This window comes from Rhinatrema bivittatum, chromosome 7 (genome assembly GCF_901001135.1).
Source record: "Rhinatrema bivittatum chromosome 7, aRhiBiv1.1, whole genome shotgun sequence".
NCBI classification, from domain to species: domain Eukaryota; kingdom Metazoa; phylum Chordata; class Amphibia; order Gymnophiona; family Rhinatrematidae; genus Rhinatrema; species Rhinatrema bivittatum.
In genome coordinates, this window is record NC_042621.1 from 303391260 (window position 1) to 303412391 (window position 21132).

At 50.6% G+C, this 21132-nt stretch overlaps 1 protein-coding gene across 3 annotated transcripts in view; it reads left to right on the plus strand.

Moving 5' to 3' along the window:
- The first annotated feature begins 1443 nt into the window (after window positions 1-1443).
- The window catches only part of LOC115096026, a 124349-nt gene continuing 104660 nt past the window's right edge, over window positions 1444-21132 (plus strand). For all 3 annotated transcript variants that reach the window (XM_029610494.1, XM_029610495.1, XM_029610496.1), the window contains exons 1-3: window positions 1444-1520; window positions 18367-18548; window positions 20985-21100. In XM_029610494.1, the coding sequence (XP_029466354.1) occupies window positions 18468-18548; window positions 20985-21100 (197 nt within the window). In that variant the 5' untranslated portion in view covers window positions 1444-1520; window positions 18367-18467. The remainder of the gene's footprint in view (window positions 1521-18366; window positions 18549-20984; window positions 21101-21132) is intronic.

Genomic DNA, 21132 nt, shown 5'->3' on the forward strand with positions numbered 1-21132 from the left:
AAAAAGGCCCGGGGGGTCTCATGGACTGGATTTAGTTACTTGCCTTTGCAAACCCGTTGCTGAAGATAAGCTACAGTCCCCTGCCACAGAGAGCTTACAGTCTAAAGGCCCTGATAGACTGAGGCTTTTCTCCCATTCTGTGGGGAAAGTTCTCAGAAAACCCGGCCCTAAATGGATTCCCGATGCCATGGAAGGTGAAGCCATCATCAGGAGCTGAACCCTTAGCCCTCCCCCTGCTCTAACCACTCGGCTCCTTCCCCACTCCACTGTTACGCGCCGACTCTGAGAAAACAGGCGCTCTCCTGACGCACACCCGGCCACCTCTCCTGGGCGCGCGATATCCAGTATTTAAACGAGGGGTCGCGCTGAAAGGAGGCGCTAGGGACGATTACTCGGAGCGTAAAACGTGCGGATTGGCAGTACGTGGTTTTCTTCAGTATCCCGGGTGCATAACTGATATCCTAATCAACATGCGTTTGCATATGATGAGCGCTATTAGTTTCGGGGTGGGGGGGGGGGGAGGGGGGTAGGACGTGCGTTTTTGACGGCCTAATTCCTTACTGTGGGTAAAATGGTGCCTGTACGGTATCGGCCTGTTAGTTTGCAGACCAGCAGGAAATGAGCTGGATTAGCCCAAGGGCCAGCAGAAAAGAGGCTGGACGGGTCTGGCAGCAGTAAAGAGGCTGGACGGGACCGGCAGCAGTAAAGAGGCTGGACGGCTCTGGCAGCAGTAAAGAGGCTGGACGGGTCTGGCATCAGTAAAGAGGCTGGACGGGTCTGGCAGCACTAAAGAGGCTGGACGGGTCTGGCATCAGTAAAGAGGCTGGACGGGTCTGGCAGCAGTAAAGAGGCTGGACGGGTCCGGCATCAGTAAAGAGGCTGGACGGGTCCAGCAGCAGTAAAGAGGCTGGACGGGTCCGGCATCAGTAAAGAGGCTGGACGGGTCCGGCAGCAGTAAAGAGGCTGGACGGGTCTGGCAGCACTAAAGAGGCTGGACGGGTCTGGCAGCACAAGTGAAAGGGCTGGGGTTGGCTGAGATAGATCAGGGGACCCACAGTAAGTGAGCTGGAGGGGGGGGGGGGCTCTGGAGAGCTCACCAGGGGGGGGGGGGGAGGGAGAGGTCTGTGTAGCTGTTGGGAAAGATATATTTCTGAACATTTCATACCCTGGTTAGCTGCAGAATTTGAGCAATGTAATTATACCCAAGAGGCGCCAAGAAGCAGAGGCTGCAGCTCTTTCTCTGGTACCTGCTGGCTTTCAGATGGAAAGCTGGAAGTTGGAGGTTATGATAGAAATCTTTCCGGGGGTGCCCGAAGGCTGCGGAAGGGAATGACGAGGCCTCAAGATGAATGGCGAGGAGTAAGGAGAGATTATGCGGGGGCTACTTCTAACGTATTAATTTGGGTCATTCCCTTTCACCGCCATCTTCTCTGCTTGTGGTTTTCTCTTGTAGGAGCTTCAGTCTGTATCGGATCCCGCACCGGTTTCAGGGCCGGGAGTCACGTCTGGAAGCGTAGAAGGTAAAATTATACTTTATTTTTTTCTCCTTGCGTTGGCTTTGATTTTGCAGCTCGGTGCAGATCTCTCCCGTCTTCCAGGCTCTCCGGCGGACTAGCAGCTGTTACTGCCCAATCCTCATCCCTTGGGCCGTTGGCATTCAGAGTACGACCTTCAGGACCCAGTTCCGAGGGCACCTGAAGGCCAGGCCTCTGCTTACGTATCAGAGCGGGAGAGGTGCGCGTGCAGATGCAAGGGCAGTCAGCAGGCTTCTGGTATCAACGGAAGTCACCGGAAGGGCTTCATGCCAAGGGGGTGAGGAGGAGAAGGTACCTCAGGCTACAGCCGTAGAGGTCATCAGATTAGGACCTCTTGGCCTACCCATTTGCCCCTGTTTGTGCTGTCACTACAGACTGCTTGATCTCTGTGGGAAAAGTGGCTTAATGGGAAGCAATGGAACCAGGGCTCAAACACTGCGTGCACTCACTGCGTGCACTCACTGCGTGCACTCACTGCGTGCACTCACTGCGCCGTCGGGCAAGTTACTCTCTCGCTCAATCCCTCAGCTACCAGATTACACCTTAAACTCTTTTGGGCTGGGACCAGATATAATGTCGGAAAGGCGATCCAGAAATGCAAATTATTTAATCGTATTTTCTCCTGCCTAGAGATGTGGAAATGTATTAAAAATACCAATCCAAGAGTTGAGCAGTGGCTGAACGGCAAAGCTGCACGCTGCCATGTGAAGGGGCCTGGGTCTGATTCCTGGCAGCAGCCCTGAGGGCTAAGGGGAGGGTCCAATCACTGCACCAGAGCAACACCCAGAGGCTAAATTCAGGGGCCCGTGAAAACAGATTCCCGAAGGAACCTTGGCGTACGGCCATCGGCCCAGGGCCATCCCCGCAGTGGCGGGGGAGACTGGAGAGGGGAAAACCCCTGCTTCCGACTGAGCAGGAGGAAAATGGGATGTGCGCGTGATAATATAATAATCAGTTCCTGGCAGCTGAGGGAAGACCTGACCGTGTCCACCTATCACTTAAGTGCACGGAAGGTAGGAGGCAGAAAACAATCGCAGAGAACAGAAAGGGTCTTCCCGTGTGATTGATTAAGAAAGAAAAGCCAAGGGCCAGCTCCAGAAGTGCTGGGGCCCCGGAAAGGGATTTCCTTCCAGCTGACGGTTAAAACAGTGACGGCGGTGCGGGCCCTGCTACGTCATCACCCTCCACCATATCCCTTTCTGCCTCTTACGCTTCACCCTGTGAGCCAGGCAGGACTTCACCACAGCGGATAGGAGTGCAGGCATTCACCTCTGTCACCCTCCCAGGGGGGGGGTCATCACCTGCGGGTGCGAAGCATTTACCCTCACATCCCCCGGTCACGTATTACTCGCGCCTAGGGATGAGCAGGGAAATCTGTTTGTTTTGGTTCTTTTTTTTCATTTTCAGATCATTTTGTATTTTTGTTTCATGGGATTTTTTTTGCTTTTCACTTTTATTCATTTCAGAAAATTGCACGTCTTATTTTCTAAAAGAAATGATCCCAGAAATTTGGGGGATTTTGGGGAGGATTGCGTAATAATTTTGGTGCAAAATGAAACGAATTGAAAAATGCCAGATTCGATTCGGATTGCAGTTCGTTTTAAAATGAATGCATTTCCCTGCTAGGACCCCAAATACAGGTCACATTCTTTATCTCCCTCATTAACTGCGCCGTAATGTGGGAGAAAGTCTGAAGGAGAAGTGCCGTGTCCTCCGACATTACCTCGAAGTGTCGCTTTGCACCCTGAGCCACAGTGTTGTCATCATTTCCTGCCGGACCCTGGCATGGCCTGCAGTGGTGACCTTCGCCCCTTGCGGATCCCCCTTGGGATGTCTCGGGTATCAGCGGCGCCTGCTGGGAGGAGCTTTCCGCATCTCTTCCCTGGGTCCTTCCCAGTGCTCCAGCAAGCCGGCCGGCACGTGCCCCCCCTTCATGGCCATAACTCGAGGGCTGTGACCTGGCCGTCCGGCCCTGGACCGCCGGCAGCTGAGAACCTGCTCCGTGGGGAACGGCGCTTTTCCTATCATCCAGAAACGGTTAACAGTAAGCGACTCCACCGCCCATTGCGTTCAAAAGCCCAGGCCTTCTCGTCTTTTCTGTGGTGCTTTTGGCTCCTTTCAGATTCTTCCTGGGACTGTGTCTGTTTACAAAAAAAGAAAAGCGTCCGCAGGAGCTTTAACGTCGCTGTGGCCCTGGATGGAGTCGGGAAGCAGGGCATTCATCCACTCCCCCCTTATTGTAGCGGCTTGTCGGGAGCCTCCTCAGCTCGTGGCCGCAGGTGGAAGGGATAGGAAGCTGGTGACGTGCCACGGTGCCGCGCCGCTTTTCGTCCACAGCGCTTTTGCTGGCGCCGTCTCCGACGTACAAAGTGGCATTCGTGTAATGCGTGGCTCTCGGTGACCCCGTCTGCCAAGGTTAGCAGCCAGGGGGGCTGCCCTGGCTCGTGTGCTCCTGACGAAGGCAGCCCGGGTCAACGCGCCGGCAGGACCTCCTTAAGCTGCCGGTGCCGGCGGTTTGTGGCCCCGGTCCCGCGCGTTTCTGTGTCGCAGGATTAGGCGAGGGTGGAGACCTTGAAGCAAAGCACCACCATGTTGACAGAAAACGTTCCTCTTCCCCTGCTGTGTACGTAGCGCTACCTGTAGTGCTCCCCTGCTGGGAATAGTTTAGCCGCCTCTCTTGACAACGTCTTTTTAGCGGTGCGGTAGCTGCTGAGCTGTTCTTTAATTAACTTTGTGATAACTGACATGTAAATTGGCAAAGAATTGCTTGTTTGAGATGTTTAATTTGCCCCGGGCTACGTTGGCTGTGTTACACGGTCCTCGCCGCTGTGGAATTAATGCGATGGTCGGTGAGCTCTTGGTTAACTAAAAGCAGTTCTGCAGAAAATAATTATATAAACTGCAGTAAAAAAAAAACAAAAACAAAACAAAGTCCTATTCAATGGCAGTTTTAATGCAGAGAAATTAAACTGAAGGCTTTGGCAGCTAAAATATCAAAAGCTGAGCTCTGGCAATTCCCGGTAAGTCAGTGCTGGAGACCTGGCTGCTGCCCCCTGCTCTCCACATCCCGTGCATGAGAGGTGAGCTCCTCTCCTGAGGAGGAGGAGGAGGAGGAGGAGATGTAAATGCATTGCAATGCAGCCCTCACTGCTAGCCAGTTTGATGCTAATAAAACGATGCGGCTTGCCTGAGTAATCTTCCTGGGTTAAGCCACAAACTCAGCAGCTGTAGCTAACGTTCCCTGGGAGGACCCGAACGCTAACGCGCATCCCAGTTACGTCCTGAGCAGCCCAAACAAAGCCCCCACCCGAAGAATTAAGCAGAGTCTGGTGAACCCCCCCTCCCCCGGGCCACCTCTAAAGACGGCCCCAACGTACCAGAAACTGTAAAAACAAATTTCTAATCACTCTATGAAGGCTCCTCCTCTTTTCCAACCCTGCCCCTTTGAAAAAAAAAAACTGCCCGCCCCATGCCTCAGAATTACCCCCCCTCCTCAGGCCATACATCCGCACTTTGCAATCCCTGGTAAGCTGTTGGGGTCCAGAGCACCCCCTAAGCTCCGGGGTCTGAGGAAAATGGTGCCGGACGACCACTTTCAACTCAAGTCCCTGTAGAGGAAATTCCACGGCCCGGTGAAAGATCCCCTTCGATTGTAAGCTCTTTGGGGCATGCATTCATTGTCCCCGAACACTCTCTCCTGACCTCATTACAAGGGACTCCCCTGACCTCACTGTGACTCTCTGACCTTAGTATGACCCAGGTCTCCTCTGTACCCAGAATGACTCTCTCCTGACCTCATCATTACAAGGGACTCCTCTGACCTCACTGTAACTCTCTGACCTTAGTATGACCTAGGTCTCCTCTGTACTCAGAATGACTCTCTCCTGACCTCATCATTACAAGGGACTCCTCTCACCTCACTGTGACTCTCTGACCTTAGTATGACCCAGGTCTCCTCTGTACTCAGAATGACTCTCTCCTGACCTCATCATTACAAGGGGGAGGTCTCTCCTGACCTCATCATTACAAGGGGGAGGTGTGGCTCTTTATATCAGAAACAACATCCAAGCATCTGAGCTGCAAGGAAGTTGGGGCAAGGAAGAAGCAATATGGGTCGACCTAAAAAAAGATGACGGAGCATCCATTTATATTGGAGTGGTTTACAGGCCTCCAAACCAAAAGGAAGAGCTGGACAGATATCTGGTTGAAGACATCCATAAGATAGGTAAGAAGGGAGAAGTGGTGATCGTGGGTGACTTTAATATGCCAGATGTAGACTGGAAAATCCCATCTGCAGAAACTAAAAATAGTAGAGCAATAGTGGATGCCATGCAAGTATCTTTGTTCAAACAAATGGTGTTGGAACCCACGAGAGAAGGAACTATACTCGACTTAGTGCTCACTAATGGAGATAATGTCTCCGATGTCCAGGTGGGCACCCACCTCAGCACCAGTGATCATCAAACGGTATGGTTTAATATCACTAAAAGAATAGGGAAAAGAACCACAAAGACCCGAGTTTTACAGTTCAAAAACACGGACTTTGAGGAAATGGGTAAGTACCTGGAGGAAGAACTAAAAGGATGGGAGAACGAGAGAGATGTGGAGCAGCAGTGGACCAATCTAAAACGAGCAATCACCAAGGCAACTGCTCTATATGTTAGAAATGTAAAGAAAAGCAAAAGGAAACTGAAACCTATCTGGTTCTCAAAGGAGGTGGCTGACAAAATTAAAGCTAAAAGAACAGCATTCAAGAAATATAAAAGATCCCAAAGGGAGGAACACAAAGAAGAATATTTGATTCAACTGAGGGAGACAAAGAAATTAATCAAGTTGGCAAAAAGTCAAGCGGAAGAGAGGATTGCCAAGGAGATAAAAAATGGTGACAAAACATTTTTCAGATACATCAGCGAAAAGAGAAAGGTCCAAAGTGGTATAGTGAAATTGAAAGGTGATAATGATCAATGTGTGGAGAGAGACGAAGAAATGGCAGAAATATTAAATGAATACTTCAGCTCTGTGTTCACTAAAGAAGACCCTGGAGAAGGACCATCTCTACACAACAAGAAACTGGAAGGAAATGGAATAGATGAAAATCCTTTTACAGTAGAAAATGTGTGGGAAGAGCTAAAGAACCTTAAAGTGGACAAAGCCATGGGGCCTGATGGGATTCATCCAAGGATATTGAGGGAGCTCAGAGATGTTCTGGCGGGTCCGCTGTGTGACCTGTTCAATAGATCCCTAGAAACGGGAGTGGTGCCGAGAGACTGGAGAAGAGCGGTGGTGGTCCCGCTTCACAAGAGTGGGAACAGGGAGGAGGCTGGCAACTACAGGCCGGTTAGCCTCACTTCGGTGGTGGGAAAAGTAATGGAGTCACTGCTGAAAGAGAGAATAGTGAACTATCTACAGTCTGGAGAATTGATGGACCAGAGGCAACATGGATTCACCAGGGGAAGATCCTGTCAAACAAATCTGATTGACTTTTTTGACTGGGTAACCAAGGAATTGGATCGAGGAAGAGCACTCGATATCATATACTTGGATTTCAGCAAAGCTTTTGATACGGTTCCGCACAGGAGACTGGTCAATAAAACGAGAAGCTTGGGAGTGAGTGCCGAGGTGGTGACCTGGATTGCAAATTGGTTGACGGACAGAAGACAATGTGTGATGGTAAATGGAACCTTCTCTGAAGAGAGAGCGGTTTTAAGTGGTGTACCGCAAGGATCGGTATTGGGACCGGTCCTGTTCAATATCTTTGTGAGCGACATTGCGGACGGGATAGAAGGTAAGGTTTGTCTTTTTGCGGATGACACTAAGATCTGCAACAGAGTGGACACGCCGGAAGGAGTGGAGAGAATGAGACGGGATCTAAGGAAACTGGAAGAGTGGTCGAAGATATGGCAGCTGAGATTCAATGCCAAGAAGTGCAAAGTCATGCATATGGGGAGTGGAAATCCGAATGAACTGTATTCAATGGGGGGGGAAAGGCTGATGTGCACGGAGCAGGAGAGGGACCTTGGGGTGATAGTGTCTAATGATATGAAGTCTGCGAAACAATGCGACAAGGCGATAGCAAAAGCCAGAAGAATGCTGGGCTGCATAGAGAGAGGAATATCAAGTAAGAAAAGGGAAGTGATTATTCCCTTGTACAGGTCCTTGGTGAGGCCTCACCTGGAGTACTGTGTTCAGTTCTGGAGACCGTATCTACAAAAAGACAAAGACAAGATGGAAGCGGTACAGAGAAGGGCGACCAGGAAGGTGGAGGATCTTCATCGGATGACGTACGAGGAGAGATTGAAGAATCTAAATATGTACACCCTGGAGGAAAGGAGGAGCAGAGGAGATATGATACAGACTTTCAGATACTTGAAAGGTTTTAATGATCCAAAGGCAACGACAAACCTTTACCATAAGAAAAAAATCAGCAGAACCAGGGGTCACGATTTGAAGCTCCAGGGAGGAAGATTCAGAACCAATGTCAGGAAGTATTTCTTCACGGAGAGGGTGGTGGATGCCTGGAATGCCCTTCCGGAGGAAGTGGTGAAGACCAGAACTGTGAAGGACTTCAAAGGTGCGTGGGATAAACACTGTGGATCCATAAAGTCAAGAGGCCGCCAATGAAGAGTGGGTGACTCTCCAGAATGATGGCTACTGCCTGGACACAATACCCTTATTCAATAAACATACACATGGTTACTGTGACTCCAACATCACTCTAAGCTTCAACAGCAAGAGGAAATGTGGAAAAAAGGATTTGCACTCACAAAGCTGGGAGTAGCTGGCTTGTTACGGCGGTTACTACCCCAAACCAAATGTGCCTGATACTTCACTTTCGATGCACATCCAGCATAGCTCTCTGCTCCAACGGCAGGGGAGAAGAAAAACTGATACTTCACGCATACCCAGCATAGCTTCAACGGCAGGGGAGAAGAAAAAAGGATTCACACTCACAAAGCGGGGAGTAGCTGGCTTGTTACGGCGGTTACTACCCCAAACCAAATGTGCCTGATACTTCACTTTAGATGCATATCCAGCATAGCTCTCTGCTTCAACGGCAGGGGAGAAGAAAAACAACCAATAAGGGCTGTATAACATAGTCTGGGTTAAAACAAATAAGCATGGGTGTAGCTTGCTTATTGCGGCGGTTACTTTAGTACCCCTACTACCCCCTAACTAATCAAGCTTGATATTTCACTTGGATGCAGCTCCATCACTGCTCTCTACATTAATGGTGGGGGAGGAAGGGAAATAGAACCAAGAGCTAAAAGAAACAGATAAGTATGAGAGAAAAAATGTGTGAAGCTTGCTGGGCAGATTGGATGGGCCGTTTGGTCTTCTTCTGCCGTCATTTCTATGTTTCTATGTTTCTATGACTCCTCTGACCTCACTGTAACTCTCTGACCTTAGTATGACCTAGGTCTCCTCTGTACCCAGAATGACTCTCTCCTGACCTCATCATTACAAGGGACTCCTCTCACCTCACTGTGACTCTCTGACCTTAGTATGACCTAGGTCTCCTCTGTACCCAGAATGACTCTCTCCTGACCTCATCATTACAAGGGACTCCTCTCACCTCACTGTGACTCTCTGACCTTAGTATGACCCAGGTCTCCTCTGTACTCAGAATGACTCTCTCCTGACCTCATCATTACAAGGGACTCCTCTCACCTCACTGTGACTCTCTGACCTTAGTATGACCCAGGTCTCCTCTGTACTCAGAATGACTCTCTCCTGACCTCATCATTACAAGGGACTCCTCTCACCTCACTGTGACTCTCTGACCTTAGTATGACCCAGGTCTCCTCTGTACTCAGAATGACTCTCTCCTGACCTCATCATTACAAGGGACTCCTCTCACCTCACTGTGACTCTCTGACCTTAGTATGACCCAGGTCTCCTCTGTACCCAGAATGACTCTCTCCTGACCTCATCATTACAAGGGCCTCCTCTCACCTCACTGTGACTCTCTGACCTTAGTATGACCCAGGTCTCCTCTGTACTCAGAATGACTCTCTCCTGACCTCATCATTACAAGGGACTCCTCTCACCTCACTGTGACTCTCTGACCTTAGTATGACCTAGGTCTCCTCTGTACCCAGAATGACTCTCTCCTGACCTCATCATTACAAGGGACTCCTCTCACCTCACTGTGACTCTCTGACCTTAGTATGACCCAGGTCTCCTCTGTACCCAGAATGACTCTCTCCTGACCTCATCATTACAAGGGACTCCTCTCACCTCACTGTGACTCTCTGACCTTAGTATGACCCAGGTCTCCTCTGTACCCAGAATGACTCTCTCCTGACCTCATCATAACAAGGGACTCCTCTCACCTCACTGTGACTCTCTGACCTTAGTATGACCCAGGTCTCCTCTGTACTCAGAATGACTCTCTCCTGACCTTATCATTACAAGGGACTCCTCTCACCTCACTGTGACTCTCTGACCTTAGTATGACCCAGGTCTCCTCTGTACCCAGAATGACTCTCTCCTGACCTCATCATCACAAGGGACTCCTCTGACCTCACTGTGACTCTCTGACCTTAGTATGACCCAGGTCTCCTCTGTACCCAGAATGATTCTCTCCTGACCTCATCATTACAAGGGACTCCTCTGACCTCACTGTGACTCTCTGACCTTAGTATGACCCAGGTCTCCTCTGTACTCAGAATGACTCTCTCCTGACCTCATCATTACAAGGGACTCCTCTGACCTCACTGTGACTCTCTGACCTTAGTATGACCCAGGTCTCCTCTGTACCCAGAATGACTCTCTCCTGACCTCAATACAAGGGACTCCTCTGACCTCACTGTGACTCTCTGACCTTAGTATGACCTCTGACCTCACTGTGACTCTCTGACCTTTTTTCCGTATACAGTAAAAAACCCTCACTATACTACACAACCTCCTCTACAAATCCAACCCCTGGCTCAAGGACTCACCGCACTTCCGCATAACCAATCGTCCTACCAGATCCTCCCACACAGGTATCCTACATACTCCCTCCCTCAAAATTGCTCATCTCACCTCCACGAGAGAAAGGGCCTTTACCATAGCAGGCCCTTCACTCTGGAACACTCTCCCCACCTTTCTCCGCCTTGAACCCTGCCTGGCCACCTTCAAAAAAGGCATAAAAACGTGGCTTTTCAGAAAGGCCTATCCGGAAACCAATCAAACCTAGTCACTCCTACCCTAGTTCCTCTCTTACAGCCCCCAGCCTTAATCCCTCACACCCTGCCAGCCCTTCTAAGGCACCTCCTTATCGCCTTTCCTTTGCCCGCCCTCGTTCTGCTATTTTACAAAATTGCTCATTGTATCCGATGTAATTAATCTATTGCTAGTTGTAACTGCTGTAAATAGTCCCTTCTGTAAATAAGTTCCTCCTATTTCTTATTTTTGACGGTTGTTCCTTACTCTCTTTCACGCTACCTATCTTTCTCTCTCTTCTCCTGTCTCCCTTACCCCCCTCCTTTTTTCTGGCCTGCTCCCATCCCCTGCCCCCTGTTCATTGTAATTTCCTCCTTTAATTGAGTTACTTGTAAACCGGCGTGATGTGCCATACGAACGTCGGTATATTAAAAGTTGTTAAATAAATAAATAAATAAATAAATAAATAAATGACCCAGGTCTCCTCTGTACCCAGAATGACTCTCTCCTGACCTCATCATTACAAGGGACTCCTCTGACCTCACTGTGACTCTCTGACCTTAGTATGACCCAGGTCTCCTCTGTACTCAGAATGACTCTCTCCTGACCTCATCATTACAAGGGACTCCTCTGACCTCACTGTGACTCTCTGACCTTAGTATGACCCAGGTCTCCTCTGTACCCAGAATGACTCTCTCCTGACCTCATCATCACAAGGGACTCCTCTGACCTCACTGTGACTCTCTGACCTTAGTATGACCCAGGTTTCCTCTGTACTCAGAATGACTCTCTCCTGACCTCATCATTACAAGGGACTCCTCTGACCTCACTGTGACTCTCTGACCTTAGTATGACCCAGGTCTCCTCTGTACTCAGAATGACTCTCTCCTGACCTCATTACAAGGGACTCCTCTGACCTCACTGTGACTCTCTGACCTTAGTATGACCCAGGTCTCCTCTGTACTCAGAATGACTCTCTCCTGACCTCATTACAAGGGACTCCTCTGACCTCACTGTGACTCTCTGACCTTAGTATGACCCAGGTCTCCTCTGTACCCAGAATGACTCTCTCCTGACCTCATCATCACAAGGGACTCCTCTGACCTCACTGTGACTCTCTGACCTTAGTATGACCCAGGTCTCCTCTGTACTCAGAATGACTCTCTCCTGACCTCATCATAACAAGGGACTCCTCTGACCTCACTGTGACTCTCTGACCTTAGTATGACCCAGGTCTCCTCTGTACCCAGAATGACTCTCTCCTGACCTCATCATCACAAGGGACTCCTCTGACCTCACTGTGACTCTCTGACCTTAGTATGACCCAGGTCTCCTCTGTACTCAGAATGACTCTCTCCTGACCTCATCATTACAAGGGACTCCTCTGACCTCACTGTGACTCTCTGACCTTAGTATGACCCAGGTCTCCTCTGTACCCAGAATGACTCTCTCCTTACCTCATCATCACAAGGGACTCCTCTGACCTCACTGTGACTCTCTGACCTTAGTATGACCCAGGTCTCCTCTGTACTCAGAATGACTCTCTCCTGACCTCATCATTACAAGGGACTCCTCTGACCTCACTGTGACTCTCTGACCTTAGTATGACCCAGGTCTCCTCTGTACTCAGAATGACTCTCTCCTGACCTCATTACAAGGGACTCCTCTGACCTCACTGTGACTCTCTGACCTTAGTATGACCCAGGTCTCCTCTGTACTCAGAATGACTCTCTCCTGACCTCATCATAACAAGGGACTCCTCTGACCTCACTGTGACTCTCTGACCTTAGTATGACCCAGGTCTCCTCTGTACTCAGAATGACTCTCTCCTGACCTCATCATAACAAGGGACTCCTCTGACCTCACTGTGACTCTCTGACCTTAGTATGACCCAGGTCTCCTCTGTACCCAGAATGACTCTCTCCTGACCTCATCATCACAAGGGACTCCTCTGACCTCACTGTGACTCTCTGACCTTAGTATGACCCAGGTCTCCTCTGTACTCAGAATGACTCTCTCCTGACCTCATCATAACAAGGGACTCCTCTGACCTCACTGTGACTCTCTGACCTTAGTATGACCCAGGTCTCCTCTATACCCAGAATGACTCTCTCCTGACCTCATCATTACAAGGGACTCCTCTGACCTCACTGTGACTCTCTGACCTTAGTATGACCCAGGTCTCCTTTGTACTCAGAATGACTCTCTCCTGACCTCATCATAACAAGGGACTCCTCTGACCTCACTGTGACTCTCTGACCTTAGTATGACCTAGGTCTCCTCTGTACTCAGAATGATTCTCTCCTGACCTCATCATTACAAAGGACTCCTCTGACCTCACTGTGACTCTCTGACCTTAGTATGACCCAGGTCTCCTCTGTACCCAGAATGACTCTCTCCTGACCTCATCATAACAAGGGACTCCTCTCACCTCACTGTGACTCTCTGACCTTAGTATGACCCAGGTCTCCTCTGTACCCAGAATGACTATCTCCTGACCTCATCATAACAAGGGACTCCTCTCACCTCACTGTGACTCTCTGACCTTAGTATGACCCAGGTCTCCTCTGTACCCAGAATGACTCTCTCCTGACCTCATCATAACAAGGGACTCCTCTGACCTCACTGTGACTCTCTGACCTTAGTATGACCCAGGTCTCCTCTGTACTCAGAATGACTCTCTCCTGACCTCATCATTACAAGGGACTCCTCTGACCTCACTGTGACTGTCTGACCTTAGTATGACCCAGGTCTCCTCTGTACTCAGAATGACTCTCTCCTGACCTCATCATTACAAGGGACTCCTCTGATCTCACTGTGACTCTCTGACCTTTGTATGATCCAGGACTCCTCTGTACCCAGAATGACTCTCTCCTGACTCAGAATGACTCTCTCCTGACCTCCTCATAACAAGGGACTCTTCTGACCTCACTGTGACTCTGACCTTAGTATGACCTAGGTCTCCTCTGTTCCCAGAATGACTCTCTCCTGACATATTCATAACAAGGGACTCCTCTGACCTCACTGTGACTCTCTGACCTTAGTATGACCCAGGTCTCCTCTGTACCCAGAGTGACTCTCCCCTGACCTCTGGGTGACTCTCCCAAGATCTCACCATGACATGGCTTTCTTCTGTACTCAGCATGAATGGATCTTTCTTAGCTTAGCATGACCCACGTCTGCTCTGACCTCAATGAGACTCATCTTTGACCTCAGCATGATCTGGATATCCTCTAACCTTAGAATGACTCTGAAATCTTAGCATGACCCAAGTCTCATCTGACCTCAGTGACATTCTTCTCTAACTTCATGATATGGGTCTTCTCAGACCACAGCATGAGCTTCATAACCTCTGACCTTAGTTTGACTCTCTGACCTTAGGATGACCCAAGTCTACTCTGTTCTCAGAGTGATTCTCCCCTGACCTCCTTTGACCTCAGCATGATCCGGGTTTCCGCTATTCAACATGACAGTGGTGTCCTCTGATCTCAGTGCGATTCTGCCCTGACTCAGGGTGATGAGTGTCCTGTGACCTTAGTGTGACCCAGGGTTTCCCTGATCACAGCGTGATTTTCCCCTGACCCTAGGGTGACACAGATCTCTTCTGATCTCAGTGATGCAGGTCTCCTCCCAACTCATTGTGACATGAGCCTCCCGAATTCAGCGTGACTCCCTCGTTACCTCAGTGTGACCTGGGCCTCTTCTGACTGCTGTTTCCTGTAACCCTAACTTATTATCCATCATCGTATGTCCTGAAGAGCTCTCTGACCCCACTGTCCATCTGCAGACCAGAACTGTCAGCTTTGGTATTGAGGTTCTCTTACCCACCTTCCTGTTTCCCTCTGTTGGATTATACTTGGTTCTCCTTTCAATTTTGTCAATATGAGAAGGGTTCAGTGGGGTTTGAATATTTCCTGTGCTACTGATTCTTTGAGTAGGTCACTGTATCTCCCTGTGCCTCAGTTCTAATCCCAGCTCTGTCCCTGATACTGTGTGACCCTAATGGTTACTTGTCTCCCTAAACTTCAATTCTAATCCCAGCTCAATCCCTTATACTGTGTGAACCTACACAGGTTACTGTGTCTCCCTGTGCCTCAGATCTAATCCCAGCACTGTCCCTGATACTGCATGATTCTGGGCAAGTCACTGTATCTCCCTATGCCTCAGTTCTAATCCCAGCACTGTCCCTGATACTGCATGATTCTGGACGAGTCACTGTATCTCCCTGTGCCTCAGTTCTAATCCCAGCACTGTCCCTGATACTGCATGATTCTGGACGAGTCACTGTATCTCCCTGTGCCTCAGTTCTATTCCCAGCACTGTCCCTGATACTGCATGATTCTGGACGAGTCACTGTATCTCCCTGTGCCTCAGTTCTAATCCCAGCACTGTCCCTGATACTGCATGATTCTGGACGAGTCACTGTATCTCCCTGTGCCTCAGTTCTAATCCCAGCACTGTCCCTGATACTGCATGATTCTGGACGAGTCACTGTATCTCCCTGTGCCTCAGTTCTAATCCCAGCACTGTCCCTGATACTGCATGATTCTGGACGAGTCACTGTATCTCCCTGTGCCTCAGTTCTAATCCCAGCTCTGTCCCTGATACTGCATGATTCTGGACGAGTCACTGTATCTCCCTGTGCCTCAGTTCTATTCCCAGCACTGTCCCTGATACTGCATGATTCTGGACGAGTCACTGTATCTCCCTGTGCCTCAGTTCTAATCCCAGCTCTGCCCCTGACTCTCTGTGTGACCCTGTGCAAGTCACTATATCTCTCTGTAACTCGATTCTAATCCTGGTTTTGTCCTTAACCATCCAAATGAGTTTGTTTTTCATATTCCATGCCAGCAATAATAATTATACTAGGAATGCCCCTCACTATTAAGCTAGGGTGTGCAGAGGACAATGCCCTTCCTGCTACTTGAATTACGTCAGAGAGAGCCTCCTTCTGGAGCTCGCAGGGAATATCGTATAGCACAGGCAACATAGCAAGGCGGGCCTAGAAGTTTCTTACATTTCTACAAAATAATAACAAAGCATCATTTGTGCAGAAAACAGGTCATAGAGAAAACTGTCAATAAAAGGAAAAGCAAGGTAAAGAAAGTGAACAAATGCCATCTACAGCTCTGTGGGGATTGCAGGAAGCTGAACTCCGTGCACATCTGACGTCCTCAGTCAGGCCGCTGGTGCCTGACACCATGGAAAGTATTTCTGCATGGCTCTGCCACGAGTCCCACAGAACAGTCACTCGCTGCTGGCACTGCTGGTAGTGTCCGCATGTCCTGGTCAGAGTGAGAATGGCCCACGGGGTCACCACTTCCTCACTGTCTGTGATTCTCTCAGGGTGGCGATGCCACGAGTCCCACAGAAGAGTCACTCGCTGCTGGCACTGCTGGTAGTGTCCGCTGTCCTGGCCTTCAGCTCTTCATCAGTCAGAATGAGAATGGCCCACGGGGTCACCACTTCCTCACTGTCTGTGATTCTCTCAGGGTGGCGATGCCACGAGTCCCACAGAAGAGTCACTCGCTGCTGGCACTGCTGGTAGTGTCCGCCTGTCCTGGTCAGAGTGAGAATGGCCCACGGGGGTCACCACTTCCTCACTGTCTGTGATTCTCTCAGGGTGGCGATGCCACGAGTCCCACAGAACAGTCACTCGCTGCTGGCACTGCTGGCACTGCTGGTAGTGTCCGCCTGTCCTGGTCAGAGTGAGAATGGCCCACGGGGGTCACCACTTCCTCACTGTCTGTGATTCTCTCAGGGTGGCGATGCCACGACGTGATGGTGTTTGCGCACTTTGCAGGGGGACGAGCCGGGTCTCTCCGACATGCCCAGCGCCCTGCGGAGAGATGCGAGACCGTTTCCGGTTCTGTCTTGCACCATCTGCAGGCGCCTGCCTTCCCACTCTTTTCCTCGCTCCTCAGCTGCAAATATCAATCTCTCAGCTCTGGCTTTAGGTTCCCCTCTCTTTAACCTCTGCGTGACCGTACCTAGGCCTCACTGTGCTGGCTGCAGTAATTAGAGATTTGCAGAGGAGGAGCAGGGACCCTGCGAACCTTCTTAATTACTGCAGCCAGCACAGTGAGGCCTAAGGGCATTCACCCTCAGCTCAGGACACTCAGGGAGCAGCGGCAACTGGTGAATATTTATCGTGCCAGCTAGGCTGAAATGCCACTCTGACCTGGAAGGAAGTGTTGGAAATGTGTGTGTGTGGGGGAGAGAGACTGCGTCCCTGGGCACAGAATGGGGAAGAGTGTGAGAGAGGGAGATATGGCCATTGGATGCATATCCTCACTGAATTTAAAAAATGCAAACTCTTCTTAATAGAGGCTGCTTGCTATAATTATACTTTTTACTTGCTTTACTCCTTCATATTATTTTCATCTTGAGCTTATATCTTGTTTTATTTTGAATATTTTATGAGCCATTGTTTTATTATGTTTAGCTTCTCATAATGTTAGTTTTTTTTTTTTTATTTCTGTATTTTTATGTTTACATACTGATTTGTGATTTTTTTTTTTTTACTGTGCTGTATTTTGCAATTCCACTCAAATTACTCATATTTTAGTTTTATTTTACTGTTCTGTATCATTTAACCTCTTGTTATTAATTGTACATCACTTTGATTTACTGTTGTAAGAAATGATGATTAATTGAGTAAATAGTCCGTTTTTAAAATGTAAAGCCTGTCAGAGAGTTGCCACAATTGAACATTCTTCATAGAGCATAGAGAGGAGAGTGCCAGTGAGGGACTGAGAGGGGACTGGAACTCGGCTCCTGCTCGGGAGGGAAAGAGAGAGAGAGAGACTCAGTGACACTGGCATTTTCCATTCTGTGAATAATTTCGCCCAAGCATTATCCAGAGGATGTCATGAGAAATATTGTGTGTAACAGGTGAAATCTGACGCACTATTCCCCGCCATGGCCTGCGGAACACAAGGAGCAGGCTTTACCTCTCCGTGCCTGCACTGTCCTTCTGGAGTAGGGGTCCGGGTTGGGCTGTTTCAGATGAAAAATCTCATGGAAAAAGAAACCATGGCAGGGAAACTGTGGTGGTCAGGGCTCCGATCACGGGCCCCCGTCCCACCTGCACGCTGGAGCTAGTCAGCTCTTTGGGACAGGAACTTCCTTAAGCCATTTCTCCCCCCCACCCCCCGCACCTATTTGTGTTCGTTCTGTGCAGTGCTGTGTACGCTGTTGGCAGAGCCGGGACGGTTCCGGTTTGCTCTATAAGAGGAAAAGAAACAGGCGATATCGGATATTCCCGCCACCCTTCTGCTTCGCTTTTCCCCCCAACAGGAGGGGAACAGCAAACATAAACCTTATTCATTCCGTTTCCGTAACAGAGAGAGATCGGGCCGCGTTTGCCCGGGGCTTTCCACGCTGACAGGGGACTTAAGGACGTAAACCGGCTCCCACGAAAAGCTAAATGCAGGCTGGAAGGTGGAAGGTAACGGAGAGAAAAGAAAGACTCGGGCTGTTCACCTGCACAGCCCGCGTCTTAGAATATTGCACATTGTAGAGGAGGTTAGGGACCGCCGGTGGGGATCAGACGCCATCTAGTGGCCATTGCAGGAAGTGAACAAGCCCGGAAACGTGAGTGACAATCACTCGGCACACTTTGCAGGGCATCTGTAACCTGCTTCTCTCCTCCTGATGATCCTCTTTCTTTTTTTTCTTGAAGGGTCCAACTTGAAGAATGCCTGGGAGGAAGACGAGCTCGTCGACGACTTTTTCTTCGATGCCTTCCACCCGGACGAAACGGCAGGGAACTGCTACGCTGCCATGCTGTACATCTCCAGGGACGAGGGGAGGATCTACGAGGAGGTCGCGGGGGCAGCCCCGTGCCAGAGCTGCGGAGAGAAGGTGAAAGGGGACAAGCCCTGCTTCTTGCAGCTAAACCAAGGCAGAGGCCCGGGAGGGACGCGTTTGGGCTCTCACCGGATTTATCATCGGCAACCGATGATAGTTTTGACCTCCTAGTGAAATATCACGGGCAGACCGGCCGAGGGTACGAGATTTTCCCCCGTTAAACGTGCAGATCACGAAGCAAAGAGAGAGGGATCTCATGCAGGATGGGCTGAGCCGGCGCCGGTAGCTCCTGCCGTGCCCGGAAAGCCCCGGGGCTCGCCTGCTCCATCTCCCAACACTTGGTTTACGCGGTGTCGGTGCTTTCGCTGCCCCAAACCAGTGAGACTGTTCACTTTCTCTGTGGAGTCCCCCACGTCCTTCCCAAAGGAGGTGCAGCCGACAGCCGGGGCCCTGCGTCCTCAGCGTCTCCTCCCGGAGACGCTGGGATTCCCAGAATGGAAAGTCAGGCTGTGCAAGACAAGGGTCCTTTGTCTGCTCCATCATCTCACAACCAACCTTGGAGGCGATTGAGGCCGGTCTTGCTCCGAAGCTTTTTCACTACTTTTACTTTCTTTAAAAAAAGAAGATGATTTTCTTCTCTCATAGTTTGTGTTAAATTACGTTTTCCAAGACGGCGGCAGCAAAGAGAGAATTATAACCGTCCCGTGGTCGGTCCCAGTAAGGAAGCCAGCTTTGTGACGCAGCCAAAAGCGGTCGGTAGGAGTCAATAAGGAAACTGTGCCAAGAGCAAAGATTTTAAATCAGCAGCAGACTGCAGGGAGGGCTGGCACAGTATCCCGTGCCGAAGGTTAGAGGAGCTCTGCGCTTCTTTAACGTGGGACGTCGGGCACATCCCTGCGCCCCCTTCCTGTCCCAAAGCACGATCCACGCAAGCACTGCCGGCTGCCTGACTGAGCCGCCATCCAGCAATCCGCCTGGGCACTTCACCAGGCTTCCAGGCTGCCCCAGCCACCACCACGCACGTCCTGCGAGGCAGCAGCTAGGAGGGGAGGGGGGGCGTCCTCTGCCCTGCCACAGCACGGGCTCACCCCCACCCAGGAGGATAAGGACACCGAGCCCCGGCTCTGCGGCGACAAAACAGCGGGCAATAGCATTAATGCAACAAAACTGGTGCCCTGCGAAGGCAGGGGGCTCAGCCGACGAGGTCCAAGGCACTAAAATGCCCCTTAATCACATCCACTCCCACCACCACCACATCCCACCCCGGGTGCTCTGCCTCCTGCTGGCGTTGCCGGTGCTTGCGCCCCGAGGAAGGGGCAGGGGCGGCGCGGAGAACCCGCTGGCTCGTTAAGGGGGTGGCCCCCATGCATTTTCCTCACGTAGGCAAGGACTGGTCCTCTTTACAAGGCGACGATGCTACTCCCAGGACTCCGCAAGTCTCCTTTGTACGGAGAATTGAAGACTGGTTTATGCCTTTTCCTCACTGCATGAATTTAGAAAGTTTGAGGTTAGCGTTATGTTCAGACCAGCGGCCGCATGCTGACATCTTACCTTGAACGGGAGGACGGAGGGTGGAAAATTCACTGATTTTTAGCATCCTCAGGCCTCCGATCTATAAACTTTGACATCAGACCTAATAGGGTTCAAATCAAGAGCCCATTACACGAGCTCGGAATGGATCGGACTGGAAGATCCTCATGATAAAAGCTCTGTTTGCACAGATGCAGCTTTTGGCCATTTCCTTGCCCCCTATTCACCCTAAGGCAGGGTCTCCCAAACTTTCTTGGAGGAGAAGTCCATTAACGGGTATTAATCAAGGTTACTTAGGGAATAGCCACTGCTATTAATTGCATCAGTAGCATGGGATCTTCTTAGTGTTTGGGTAATTGCCAGGTTCTTGTGGCCTGGTTTGGCCTCTGTTGGAAACAGGATGCTGGGCTTGATGGACCCTTGGTCTGATGTTCTGGGCCAGGAGTTCCTCCTTCATCGGCAGAGCTACCCCAGACCTGTCCTGTTGACCTCACGGCCAGACGGGTATTCAGCCGACGCTCCACAAATCTACAGGAGATCAGTTTGCGTGCATTAGGGACCCAGTATATATGCAAACTGATCTCCTGCGTATTCATGACGGGGATCCTGAACATGCAAACTGGCCCTGGGGGTCACCAGGACAGCTTCAGGAAAGCCCAGCAGCGGTGCAGAGAGCCCTGGACGGTGATGATCCAGTGCCTCCATCCCTTTCCTGCCTCTCTGCGTCCCCGGCTTGTGTTTCCGCAGCGCTGGCTCGCTCGCTTGCAGCCGCTCGCTCAGCCCTGCGGCTCGGCGAGGCCTCCAGGCAAGTTCCGACACGCTGGGTCCTGATTTCCCGGGAGGGGGCGAGCCGCACGCAGAGCGAAGCAGCTCCGAGGGGGCGAGCAGGGGCCTGGCTGGGATTCCATGGGCTCGGCGTTTGCTGATTTCTCCTTCTTTTCTCTCCTATTTCTCGTGCAGACGGTGATCTGCCCCCATCAGGCGAGGCGCGACCTTGTGATCCCGCTCCCGAAGGACTGCACCCACCTGAAAGTGAGCAGACCCTGGACTCACATCGCCGCCATGGAAGCCAAGCTGTAGGTACCCCCCCCCCCCCCCCCCCAGCTGC